At 31.4% G+C, this 13,483-nt stretch overlaps 2 protein-coding genes across 3 annotated transcripts; one reads left to right on the top strand and one right to left on the bottom strand.

The window, feature by feature from the left end:
• Positions 1 to 1,788: 1,788 nt before the first annotated feature.
• On the top strand, positions 1,789 to 9,773 carry LOC114400706 (ecotropic viral integration site 5 protein homolog). Of its 2 annotated transcripts, none has more exons than XM_028363300.1 (9): positions 1,789 to 2,156; positions 5,758 to 5,977; positions 6,088 to 6,289; positions 6,790 to 6,960; positions 7,037 to 7,153; positions 7,350 to 7,547; positions 7,628 to 7,687; positions 7,774 to 7,872; positions 9,384 to 9,773. In XM_028363300.1, the coding sequence occupies exons 2-9, from the start codon at positions 5,838 to 5,840 to the stop codon at positions 9,495 to 9,497; spliced, it is 1,101 nt and encodes a 366-aa protein (XP_028219101.1). In that variant the 5' UTR covers positions 1,789 to 2,156; positions 5,758 to 5,837; the 3' UTR covers positions 9,498 to 9,773. The 2 variants fall into 2 exon arrangements, with proteins under 2 accessions (XP_028219101.1, XP_028219102.1); XM_028363301.1 differs by lacking the exon at positions 1,789 to 2,156 and adding an exon at positions 5,458 to 5,624.
• A 1,896-nt stretch (positions 9,774 to 11,669) lies between these two features.
• On the bottom strand, positions 11,670 to 12,786 carry LOC114399156 (stress-induced protein KIN2-like). The gene is made up of 3 exons (XM_028361281.1): positions 12,681 to 12,786; positions 12,295 to 12,363; positions 11,670 to 11,745 (listed from the first exon to the last, which is right to left on the bottom strand). The coding sequence occupies exons 1-3, from the start codon at positions 12,732 to 12,734 to the stop codon at positions 11,680 to 11,682; spliced, it is 189 nt and encodes a 62-aa protein (XP_028217082.1). The 5' UTR covers positions 12,735 to 12,786; the 3' UTR covers positions 11,670 to 11,679.
• Between the last annotated feature and the right edge of the window lie 697 nt (positions 12,787 to 13,483).

Raw genomic sequence — 13,483 nt, 5'->3', positions numbered from 1 at the left:
AATCACGTTATGTTGGGGTTTCTCTAGCTAGCAAAGAAGGAACCCTACATCTTCCTTTCTTTGATTTTTGTCAATCAATCCAAATTATCCAATCTAATATCAAATATGAGGTACAAAATATGTACCCTGCATCTTCCTTTGATGGTTATGAAATTGCTTTCTTTATTGTCTTCAACTTGGCATTTTTCTTCCATAATTTTAGGGGGCAAATTTTGTTGCCAAAAAAGTATTTGGGGATATAGGTACCTGATGTTTGATTATTAGGGTTCGTTTTGTCTTGTTTAATATGACTATTTTGCATACTGACTAACACTTTTCTTTCATTTCATTAATTTTGAATTTCATAATTTTTATAGTTATATGCATACTTATTTATCGAGTGCAATAGCAACACAACACAAAGTGAGCAAGAAGCAAAAATCAGATTCATCCACAAAGGTAATTTCTTCTCCTTCCTTGCCCAAAATTGATCAAGAGGCATGTCGAAATGCGCTGATTAAAATGTTTGCGGCAATGGGGCTCTCCTTTCGAATGGTTGAGCATGAAGCCTTTCAGAAATTTTTGAGCATTATAGCTCTCTTTCTTGTTGTCATCTCACGCACTATCTTGGCACGTGATGTTCATAAACTATGGAGTAGTGAAAAAGTAAAGTTGAAGAACTTTTTTTCCCGACACAACCATAGGATTTGCTTCACTATGGACACATGGACTTCATCACAAAATCTGGATTATATGAGTTTGACAACATATTTCATTGACAATGATTGGAAGTTGCAAAAGAAGGTGATAAATTTTTGTCAAGTCTCAAGTCACACATGGAAGAATTTGGCTAAGACGGTTGAACATTGCTTCAGTAGTTGGGGGCTCACTCGTGTTCTTACATTGACAATTGATAAGGCGTTATCAAATGATAAAACAATCGAATATCTGTAGAAGGGGATAATGTCTTGGAACTGTCTGGTTTTAAATGGATATTATCCACACATGCATTGTTGTGCACATATTATTAATTTGATTGTAAAATCCGTGCTATTGGGAAATAGGTAAGATCTCCCCCTTCTAGGTTGGCCACATTCAAGGAATGTGTTGCGCATGAAAACATTGAATATAAAGGCTTTATTTGCTTATATGTGGAAACTAGATGAAATTTTACTTAATGTTGGAGGCTACATGAAAGCATCAAAGGACATTTGAAGAGCTTGAGCTGTGAGATAAAAAAAAAAAATGTCCACGTAGCTCCTACATATAGTGATTGAGAATTTGTGTGTTCCATCTTGCCATTCTTGAAGTTGTTTCATGATGCTATTTTATAATAAAATTTATAAATGAATTAATGATGATATAAGGTTAATTTTATAAAAATATTACTTTATTATTTTTTTTTTTTTGTCTGTGTAAATAAAAGACGATTATTATTTTAAGACGATGGAGTATAAGATTGAACAAAGCAAAGAATATTACTACTAATAGTCTTATATAAGAAAAAAAATAATATTTTCTTGATCTTAATTATAAGAAATATAGGATTACCTTATCACTAAATTTTGTTTTTATCTTTAATGATTAGACTCATTTTCTTATAAAAGGGGTATATTTGTTGGTTGAAAAATTATCCTTTAAAAAAATAAGCATCATAGTGTTAGAATAAAATTAAAATTTATTACAAATCAATTAATTCAGTTAATTTTTATTGTTGTTGGTAAATTATGATCCGATAAGATTGTACGGAACATGACAGGAAATATTGGAAAATGAATAATTTATAGAAGAAAAATGAACATTCAATTTTAGTATTTTGGTTCGTTTCTTGTTAAAAACGCCCCCATCCCCTTCGTTTCCCATTTCCGAGGTTGTTGCCGGCCACCCAAACCCAATTCACATCATTATCTTTTTTCTTTCTTTCTTGTGTTTGTGTGTTTCCTCAAAATTCACAATTACAATCCTCACAATCCTCCTCCCTTCATTTCTCAAATTCCCAATATTTCACCAATTCAAAACCCTTCATCATTGATCTTTTCACTCTTTTCTTCTTTGCTCGCAACATTCATTCACAATTTGGGTGCTCCTTCTGTTTCTTCTCCTCACCATTGGATTGGATAATCTGCAATTTCTTCAATTGACAAAAGCAACGGGAGTTGGGTTCCAACGGAATTATGGTACGTACGGTTAATGAAAAATTCAAGCTTTTTAGTTGGGTATTATTGTTTTGTTAGCACAGTTACTGTTCTCCCTCTATTGGGTTTTGTGCTTAATGTTGATTTGAAAAAAAAATTGAAATTTAGAGAAAATGTGTCTTTTGACTTTGATTTTGTTTTTGATTTCTTAGTCATCTGATATTTGTCGGTTGTGGACTAAGTTTTAATTCATTTGATATTTGAAGTGAATATTTTGGTTAATGATGTGGAATTTGTTTCATTTTAGATCATTTGTGTGATACCAGATTATGAGATTGAATAAGACAAAATGAATGTGAGTGCTCCCTGCTCCCCTGGTGCTTGGGTGGGAATATATGAGCGTGCGTTGGTGTGTTTTTTGTTTGAGCAATTTGTGAAAGAAAAATAAGAAAGGGAGAATCAATGTAAACTGTGTAAATTAACGGATCACTGTAGTTTATGAATATTGGTACCATATTCCTTTTTTTTTTTTGGAGTAGATGAGAAAGCTCAAAAGGTATTTTTCTGTGTGTTTGTTGAAACCAAGTACTTTTCTTTTACATAATTGGTGTAATCGTCAAATTTTCCTTCTAACTTGACCTAAATTTTGTTACTTTCTGAAACTGAAGAATATGAAAGAGGGCAAAAGTTTTTTATTTTTTATTTTTATTTGTACCAATCATATTTGGAGGGGCATGGATTTTTAGAATGGAACCTTAAGGTTAGTACTTTAGTTCATAATAGGATTGAAATTAACAGGTCTGTTTGTGTTTTTTGCTACTCTAGATACATTCAATTCTGTTTTTTTAGGCCAGTGCTGAGTTTCTAGCCTTCATGGTTGCAATTTTTACCGGTGTACTAATTTTGCCGTGTTTAGCAATGAGATAAGCTTTACCATCCTCTCTTCTATCATGGTTTTTTGCCTATAATAAGGTGTAAACCACCTAACCATCTCATAATTATTTCTGGTTATTAGGATTGGTAAGTAGTTATTCTATGATTTTTATTTTGTCCATTTGTTAAGTAGACCTTGAAAAATTTGATAAAACACAGTAACTTACATGGCTGCAGAACATGCTATTAAGTATTGTACGTGATGCCACAAATTTTATGTTACTGGATTTTGATTTTTGCTTTTGGAGAACTTTTGAGAATGAATTTTGTAGTTCAATGTATTCTGTGTTAGCTGACAACACTGAATGCTTAATTAGGGAATAAAGGGCTTAGATGTTTAGAATCTATTCTGGCAATCTTTAAAAGTATTACCGTTGGAAGAGGACTCCCCCCGTGCATCAGTCTATGGCATCTAGTACCTGCATCAGTTTTAGACTAGCTATGTTTTAGGGTTCTATAGTTCATTAAGCTCAAATCAATCAAAGGGACGATGCATTGACACCTAACTTATAGACACATATCAAAATGCACATATGCTTGACACATGGCACAACATCACCACAACATATATCACATTCCTTTGTTCTTCAATCCTTGGCCATTTAATGCTCATTAATCATCCAACCTGCAGTGCACTTGATATTTGTCTGTAGCTCACACTTTCATGTATGATTTAATAATTATTTATTGTTTTATTTTGTTCTTAAGTGACTTTTTGGCTTCTTGATGTTAGAGAGAACTTTTTTATTCTTTTTTTTATTCTCTGATAGAAACTGGTAGTATATTAGAGGAAATAGGTAAAATTCCAGGAGAAAAATTCCCATTCAACTGATCAGTATAACTCAGCGTAGAAAAGAAAACCAAAGGACAACAGGAATAGCAATGCAGAAAAAAAAGAAGAAAATATCACCTAGGATGCCTTTCCAATTCCTCACCAAAATTTCCTTTTCCCCCATACTTTCCCTACACCTCTGTCCGACAACATGTCCTCCACTATCTTTCCCATCATGCCAGAATATTCCTCTCCAATGGACATTATGTTATGCATCACAGCTCCAGCCCTTGTAATTCCATGTTTAGCCCATTTGTTCCCAGCTCATCTCCTTTCCTTTTATCCTTCCTCTTATAAACATAGGTTAAAGGCTCACAATATGATAACATTGTCTTATTGTTGAGATAAGGCTGTTCATTTTTTCAAAATGGGATATTTAGACTGACCCATTTATTTTTCAAATGTTTTTGTTTTATGTCTGATTTTCTAAAGTATAGATCAACTAACTAGGCAGTAAACCACACACCCCTTTCGGTCCTTCACAAGTCATGATTAGCCCGTGGCTGCGTATCTAAAGTGAACGAAAAATGTTGGACAAGTAGCCTCAGATATCTTAAGAAGGGGGGGGGGGGTTGAATTAAGATATCACAGACTATTCCCTAATTAAAAATTCTATTTTTAATTTAACCCAACAACCCTAGATTCCTTTTAAACAAGAACTCCTAGATAATAATGCAAATTAATCTTACTAAATAGAAATAACAAGCAATAAACAATAAAGGAGTTTAAGGGAAGAGAAAATGCTAACTCAGATTTATACTGGTTCGGTCACACCCTTGTGCCTACGTCCAGTCCCCAAGCAAACCCGCTTGAGAGTTCCACTATCTTGCAAAATCCCTTTACAAGTTCTGAACCACACAAGGACAACCCTTTCTTTGTGTTCAGATTTCTTTACAACAAGAGACCCTCGGTCTCTTAATCCCTGTTGAGAAATAGAAAGAAGAGAAGAAAAAATCTCTCTTGAAAGAGATAGATTGTACAATTGAGCACACAATTAATTCCTTATTGAATTGCAAGTATATTGGCCAAGGAATTCTTAAGAGGATAAAATGATTTTGCTTTTTGAGAGGATAAGATTTTTTGTTCTGAAAAACTCTCTGCAAAATCGTGTTCCAAGTCACATATAAATAGACCTTTGATGACCATGTAAAAACCATTTGAAAAGTTGTGACCCTTGGAAATAATTTTCTGAAAATCTCCTCTGGTAATCGATTACAAGACTTCTGTAATCGATTACAGGCTTTAAAATTTGAATCAAAACGTTCAGTAACTGCTGGTAATCGATTACCATCCATGTGTAATCGATTACACAGTGTAAAGTTTGAATTCAAATTTCTAATAGCTGTTATAAGTCATTTTGGCCATTGGTAATCGATTACATCCTCTGGTAATCGATTACCAGAGAGTAAATCTCTTGAAAAAGACATTTTTACTTAAATTTCTTGGCCAAACCTTTTGCAGTTTCAATTTGGGATTCCCTTCCTAGAACACTAGAGATCTTCCTGATGTTGTATCTTGTATTCTTGAATTTTTGTCTTTCATAAGGCATCAAATCATCACGATCATATGGCATCATCAAAACATCAAAGTCAAATTCTTTGCTTCTACAAAAAACCCTAATATCCAGAGTGCAATCTCATTCGCAATGAACCCTAATCGACTAAGCAGTGAAACCTAATCCTCCTTCCCATGGCCTCATTTGCGACAAATCCTAATCATGCTACGTGCATTCTCAGATTGCTCTGGTAACAGCTTATATTTCTCCTTCAATTTGGTCTTTGATTCTTTGTGTATGGAAAACTTATTTATTTATTTTTTCAATGATTTAAAATGATAATCATAATGACAATTTTTTTTTTTTGCATTTCTATTTTTCAGGTTTTCCTCATTGCGATGTTTAGGGAAGCCAGCTATGTCATTTGTCTTTTGCTTTGAGAAACCTAATTTGTGATTTTTAAATGGAAAAGAAAAGATTGGATGACTATGAACCTGGTCCTGTTCCTTCACCAAGAGCATTAGATAGATTTGGGTTTGTAAAACAGGATGTTAATACTTCTGAAGGCTTAGTCAAGAATAGATCAGCCTACGAGTATGAGAGGTATTTTTGTTTTACACCTATTGATTTGTGTTTTTCTGTGTTTTAAGCATGAGTGAGTATAAAAAATGTGGCCATTGGTTTTACCTGTATTTCCATTTACCTCTCATTAGATATAGGGAGGAGAGAAGGGTTAGAAAATGGAGGAAGATGATTGGGGTTGGTGGCAGTGACTGGAAGCATTATCTAAGGAGAAAACCTCATGTTGTGAAAAGGCGTATAAGGAAAGGAATTCCCGATTGTTTAAGGGGCCTTGTTTGGCAATTGATATCTGGAAGTCGAGACCTATTGCTGATGAACCCTGGAGTTTATGAGGTAATTAACTTAATTTATACTGTTGAAAAATTGTGATATATTTTGTAGAATATTTTTTAAGCTATGATCAGTGCTTGTCTGTTGTTTGTTATAGTTCACCAATAAATACTAATTAAAGAATATTCACCCTTTTTATTTGCATATCTTTTGCTTTTTATTTTTTTTATTACTCTATTTGTTTTTGCTGTCAGTCTCATCATCATGGTGGATATGCTGGGTGTTTTAAGTTGAACAATATTTTTCATGGTATTAAATAGCTTAAAGACTATCTTGAATATGGATGTGTACATTATTTGATCAAATTTTATTTGACTGCTCCAATGAAATTCTCCTAGTTAGGAGTTGTCTTCCTAAAAGAATCTATGTAGAATTGATAGTTTGAATTAACCAGTTTTCATAATGAGGTTTCCTCCTTTACTTTTTGAAATTATCTTGAGGTTTACTACCCTACTGTTCCATGTTTTGGAGTTTGCATTGACTAGACATTATACCTATTGCAGCAACTAGTCATATATGAGACATCTGCCTCTGAACTGGATATAATTCGAGATATTTCTCGAACCTTCCCTTCACATGTATTCTTTCAACAGAGACATGGACCTGGGCAGCGGTCCCTCTACAATGTTCTAAAAGCTTACTCTGTCTTTGACAGAGATGTAGGCTATGTTCAGGTTTTACTCAGGACCCCATCACCTTGCTGTGCTTGTTACAAAGTATTTCATAATATTGACCATTTTAAAACTCCAGGGCATGGGATTTTTAGCGGGGCTTTTGCTTCTTTATATGAGTGAGGAGGATGCATTTTGGTTGTTGGTGGCATTGCTAAAAGGAGCCGTTCATGCTCCAATGGAGGGCTTGTATCTGGTAACTATTTTGTTTCACTAATTTATTTGTTTTGATTATTGATGGTGTCAATGTATTATCCCTGCCTTATATTAGATACATAAACATATTCTATGAGGAATGAACTGGATATCATTAAATTGCATGTTTCTTGTTAATATTATATACTCTTTGATGATAATAACTCTCTTAGCAAAATAACTGTATTTGACTGCAGGCAGGATTGCCTCTGGTACAGCAATACCTCTTTCAATTTGAATGCTCGGTGAGGGAGCATCTACCAAAGTTGGGAGAACATTTTTCCTATGAAATGATAAATCCTAGCATGTATGCTAGCCAGTGGTTCATAACTGTATTTTCATATTCCTTTCCATTTCATTTGGCTCTTCGAATTTGGGATGTCTTCCTCTACGAGGTTAGTTGTGCTTTCCCTCTGAAGAACCATTTATTGGTTAGAGATATGGATCTATAATGATGACTTTCTTATCATTCCAGGGTGTTAAAATTGTCTTTAAAGTTGGCTTGGCCCTATTAAAGTACTGCCATGATGACTTGGTTAGTATCATGTGACCTTGTGACCTGTGTCTGTTATAAACCAAAGCAAATTTCTGCTCACTGTTTCTGTTTTGTTTGTTTATCAGATTAAACTACCTTTCGAAAAACTCATACATGCCTTGAAAAACTTTCCCGAGGGTGCAATGAATCCGGATACATTGTTACCACTGGCTTATTCTATCAAGGTTCTCTTCCTTTCTCTGGATTTTAATTTTTTCACTTAAAAAACTGTGTTATGGACTATGAATGATATGAATTGGAGCAGGATGCATGTTTTCCTTCACTTCATAACTTCCACATACATTTTATTTGTCAAACTCAGTTAGTTTTAAAAATGAATGTTACATAATCTGTTACTTTTAAATCTTGTATTTATTGATGTGGGCTGATCAAGTGATGATAATTGTATTACTGATGCATTCTCTAAAAGTTGGTTTTGTTCCAAGATATCAAACTACATTAAATCTGTGTGTAGAAGATGTTTTCTCCATATAGTTTTTCTTGCAGAGTCTGAGCAAAAAAGGTATTACTGAGCCAAACATTGTTTTTATCTTGACCAGTGTCCCTGCTCTTTTACCTTTGTCAAATAGTTGGACTTGGGATTAAACATTTATTATCTTGAACATGCAGCTCAAATATAGAACACGGTTTAAATACCATTTTAATTTGGCAGTTTCCATGCCAAGATAGTTGTAGTTGTATATTGAGAAATTCTGCTTCTTGGCTAACACCATGATGCATATTTTTTCAGCTTTCTTGCATTTTTCATAAATTGATGGTAAAAAAATTGGATGTTAGCCTTTTCAATGACAGAAACACTAGTGAGGAATAGGGACAAAAGGGTTTGCAAGGATGGCAAACACGTACAATAGAGATCTGAATTACCTAGGATGGGGTTTTAGTTCTTTATGTGCATGGCATGAGTACGAACGTATAAATGAAACTAACTTCAAAATCTAGGATTGATGAAGGATGACTATTGTGGTTTTTGAGAAATTTATCAGAATCCCTTCTGAGGAGACCGGGGATTGAAAATCGAGTGTAAGAAGAGATTGCTAGTAGGATAAAGGGGTTTAGAGGGTAACAAAAGTAGTTTTTGGTGAATCAACGGGATGGTTTAACCCTGAAAGCAAAGAATCTTGTTGGCAGTAGATTGCTTTACATAAACTTTTATTATAAGATTTGGCTCCATTTTAAGCTCCTCTACAAAAGGAGTTTAAAGTGGAATCAAATCTTAGAAAAAGGGTGTATATAAAGCTCAAAAAGAAGTTTTATCGTACTGCTATGGTCTATCTATGATAGTAAATGTTGGACTATAAGGGACAGGAAGAAAAAAAATGTGGGAGTAACAAAAATGAGAATGGTGAGATGGATGTGTGGCTACCCAAGAAAGGACAAGATGCAAAGTGATTGCATTTGGGGAGATATTGGTATGACATCTATTGAGAAAAGTATTACACTATTGCTTAATTAATTCTTTACCATATATGAATTGAATATTTATAAGTTGTTTCAGGTTTTTTTCCACATCCCTTTATAATTCTGTTTCTTCTGCACCAATAAAAAAAAACTAATTGGTTACACACTTCATATTACATAATTGGCACTGCAATATGCATGGCCAGGATGTTACTAGACTATATAATATTTATTCAAGTCTGACATAATTTTACATCTGCATTATGGTTCTCATCAGATATCCAAGCGTTTAGAAGAATTGAAACAAGAGTATGAGAAGAAGAATGGAAAGATAAGACGATCTGGAGAACTTTCTGAAAAACCAATACTTCCTAGTGTCCAGGGCAATTGAAGCAGGACATATGCAAGACAACATTTGCTGGACATGTAAAACTATTGGTAAAGCTGAGCGGAGGACCTCCCAGTGAAGGTCTATCTTTCCTGCTGGGAACTAATCCATTGTGAAAACCATACCCTCAAATTCTATGTTGAGACCATATGTTGCATACTATGTACAGTTGTATTAGTTGCTCACTCTTGTCAAAATTCAGTGTTTTATAAAGATGAAGTTGTCTTTATAAATTGTGGTTATTGTTATTATGCTTAATTACTATTTTAGTTCTCGACTTTGGTGGTGTGTTTTTTTTCATCCCTGTAATTTAAAAATGCTTTTTTTAGTTCTTAAATTTTGACAAATTGTTTTTTTAGTCTCTCACATAATAAATTGATGCTTTATGGTGATTTTTTTTTTAGCACTTTGTGACAGTTTAAGTGCAAATTCAAGCTACTAAAAATAAAAAATTATCACAAAGCCTCCATTTATTATGTCTGATGCCAAAAATAACAATTTGTCAAAATTAAGGAAAAAAAGTTAAAATTTTAGGGACTAAAAAAAATATATTCTAAATTCAAAGACAACAATAATCTTCAATCTTCATAATGAAATCAAAATTATAAATCTGGGTCATATAATTTTACGTAGATGATCAAAATTAAAAGCTAGTATTACATAATCATTTAAAAAAGGCGTATGCATTTTTCTTTTAATTTTGACCTTTCTAAATATGATTTAATAATTTATATTTACAAATTTTATTAAATTATAATAATAATAAGAGTCCTCATTTGATAGACTTTTTCTCTCTATATAAAAAAAAAGGTTGAGTTGAGCTTACTTGATCAAACTCAATCAAATTAATAAAATTTAACTCGATTAGTTCTCTATAAGGTTATTTAATTTGTTTTTTTTAATATTCTTTAAATCTATTTACTCCTCAATTAGAACAATTTTTTTAATATATAATTATATAATAATTTTAAGCCAATGAAAAAAATGGAGCAATACTTTAATTCAATGAAGTTAATATTTAGTCATTCATATTATTATCATAGTTAATTTAATGTTAATTAATATTTCATTTTAAGTTTTTATTTTTGATAACATCAGCCCTCATGATTGATTTTAAGCATCAATAATATTTTTCATAGATAAATCATTTTATTAATTAATTACCTCTTTATATTTTAATTTTTTTCATTCTCCATTCTCATTTTTTTTATGATTTTTATATCTTTCTTTTGTATAGGAAAGCTTATATGTATTATTTGAATTTGCAGAGTTTTTCTCTCCTCCTTATCTTGCATTTTTTATGTAGACTTTTTCGACAAATTTTGTGATTTTTTTGTGAACATATTTTACAGTTTTTTATTTTTATTTTGCATATGCTTTTGATAAAAATATGATTATTATTTTCTTAAATTTTAGAAAAAAATTATTTTTTCTGCATATTCTCACCAAAAAAAATTTTATGTAAAAAAAAACCTAATGTTTCTTGCAGATAATTTCTTAAAAAAGGTTTTATAGATAAATTCTCTAATTTATCTGGTTTAGTAACAAATGAGAATATAAAAGTCGTGAAAGAAAATTTAAGAAATATTATTAATAAAGGAGAAAAATATTTTAATTTCATAAAAGACAATTAAACACATAAAAACATAATTAATATTTAAATAATATCTTTAAATAGTATAAAAAAATAATATCGCTAAATGTTTAAAACCAGTCACAGGTAATTATATTATCGAAATCATATACATTTAGTTGATAGATTATAATCTTAATTATTTTTAATCTTTCAATTTTTTTCTCAATCTGATCCATCACAACTTGAGTATACCAATATAATAAAATTTAAAATTAAGCCAAAATCCAACTTTTATTAAGTTAACGTCCCACAAATATATTGGGTAACTTGATCTTTATTCCACCATCACTATAACAAGATTTGGATGGCTATTGTTTTAGTGACTTTTTTGGTGTTAGTTAGCTTGTTTCTGTAATATTACAACCATAATTGAAATTTGAAACTTTCATCATTAATGAAACTGGTTTATCCGAACTTAGAAAGTGATTACATTTGAAAAAAAATGGAATAATGTTTCTGCAAAATACATCAATAAATCAGCAAAATATAGGGTATATTTCAAGGGAAACCAAGTCCAGCATGCATAACGATCCATTTAGCTTCATTTGTTCATCCTGTTGCATTCTTTACAGCATCAGCAGCTCCTTGTGCTTTAGCCTGCATTTGCTGTCCAACCTAACAACAACAAAATAGACTTACTTTTAGGGGTTTCAGTTTAATATCGAATGTACATATGGATTGAACATTCACGTTATCATATCTTTATCACTCCCTTTCCCTACTGGAATAATGACATTTTAAGTCGGTTGAATCATACATTTTATGATGATTTTGAATCGTTGTAAAATCAGACATCGTAGAAAGCAAAAATAATACAACGATGATTGGAACAACAACTCAGGTATCTTTATTCAATTAATTGAGTGTGATCTTCTTGACTAATTGTAATTGTTTTATACATATTAAAAAACACTGAAGAAGTAATAAATAAATAAAAGAAAGTAATTTTACAAAATTAACATTATATCATTATTAATTTATTTTTAAATTTTGTAGTTCATTGTTACTTTATAAGTAAAAATAATATAATTAATGTTATATCAAAAAGTTATAAAATAATAATTATTTTGGAATATTTTTTTACTTACACTATAATTATAATGAGATAAAAGAATGTAATTTCTTTGATTAGGATAAAGGTTGACAAATAAAATATATAAGAACCTCTTGCAAGGATTCTTCAGCAGATTGAGCAGCATTGCTAGCCTTGTCCATCATGGTGTTAGCCTTTTCCTGCAATAGCACAAAAAACCTTGTTTAAGAGTTATCAAAATTGAGCACATATGTAGTGCAAATGATTGAATAGTCTTAGACTAAGTAATCATGATCCTCACTAATTTATATCACACGGTTAAAAATTTTAATTTATAAGAAAAAAATAATAATATTTAACTATATGTCTTGTGAAGATTGATTGAGACATTAATAATTTAAAACCATCCAATAATTTTTCTTACATAAGAAAAATTATTAGATGATTTCAAATCATAAAAAATTTATAATTTTGAGTAATTTTTATGTGACACAAAGAGAGGAAGTTAAAGACAGACCTGAGTTTGGCCCTTGGCTTGTCCAGCATTGTAGCTCATATTTTGGGAGTCCATCTTGATTCTTGTATTAAACTGTTTGTGAAAATTTAAGTGTTTTTTTTTGTAGTTTTTCTACTGCATCTTTTCTCATTCTCTGTTGTAACTTGTGTAGTTTCTCAATGCATTGCAACATTCAACACGTGTTTCTTCTCATGTTTTGCTACACAAATGGCGCACGGTTCACATTTTCCTCCTTCACATGCGTTTTCAAGGGGACGTGTCATGCCATTCTTGGATTCTTTGGGCCTTGTTGATCAACATATATACATGTGGATGAGATTCATTCCTTATTCCAATCTCCTGCCTTAGCTTGGACGAGTTCTTATCTTATTTATCAATAATAGGGGAATTTTAGTTCCATTTAATAAAATTATTTATGGTTATAAAAACATGAAGTCCTTAATTTAAATTCTTATTTGTTGAATTGATGTTATCGAAACTGTAACAGTCAACAATATAATATCTATCAACAATATAACATTAACGAATCTGAATGCAAAAATTAAAAAGCAGCATTTAAGTTGAAAATTATTTAAAAAGAAAAGCATGTAAAATGGAAAGAAATTCAAGAAAATTGGAAATTAAAAGATCAGGAATGATATAGACTTAAAATTATGAAAATGCTTGAAATGTAAATAGACTTGAAACTTAAAATGTGCAAGGAACTTAAATTTTGAAAGAATAGTAATTAGAAACTTAAGGAATTTGAAAATTAAATTGCATATATTTAAAAGGAGAAATGGAAACAAAGTTTTAAAAAATAC

Source organism: Glycine soja, chromosome 19 (assembly GCF_004193775.1).
Source record: "Glycine soja cultivar W05 chromosome 19, ASM419377v2, whole genome shotgun sequence".
NCBI classification, from domain to species: Eukaryota; Viridiplantae; Streptophyta; class Magnoliopsida; order Fabales; family Fabaceae; genus Glycine; species Glycine soja.
Note: the sequence above shows the minus strand (reverse complement) of the source record. Positions and strands in the feature narration are given on the sequence as shown.

What these genes read in the sequence shown, in the direction of transcription:
- LOC114399156 (XM_028361281.1), bottom strand. Translation starts at nt 12,734, where the DNA reads ATGGACTCCCAAAATATGAGCTACAATGCTGGACAAGCCAAGGGCCAA. An exon ending in AAGCCAAGGGCCAAACTCAG is followed by an intron (nt 12,364 to 12,680) that starts GTCTGTCTTTAA and finishes GTGCTATTGCAG; the next exon opens with GAAAAGGCTAACACCATGAT. An exon ending in CTGAAGAATCCTTGCAAGAG is followed by an intron (nt 11,746 to 12,294) that starts GTTCTTATATAT and finishes TGTTGTTGTTAG; the next exon opens with GTTGGACAGCAAATGCAGGC.
- LOC114400706 (XM_028363300.1), top strand. Translation starts at nt 5,838, where the DNA reads ATGGAAAAGAAAAGATTGGATGACTATGAACCTGGTCCTGTTCCTTCA. An exon ending in GGGATGTCTTCCTCTACGAG is followed by an intron (nt 7,548 to 7,627) that starts GTTAGTTGTGCT and finishes TTATCATTCCAG; the next exon opens with GGTGTTAAAATTGTCTTTAA. An exon ending in CACTGGCTTATTCTATCAAG is followed by an intron (nt 7,873 to 9,383) that starts GTTCTCTTCCTT and finishes GGTTCTCATCAG; the next exon opens with ATATCCAAGCGTTTAGAAGA.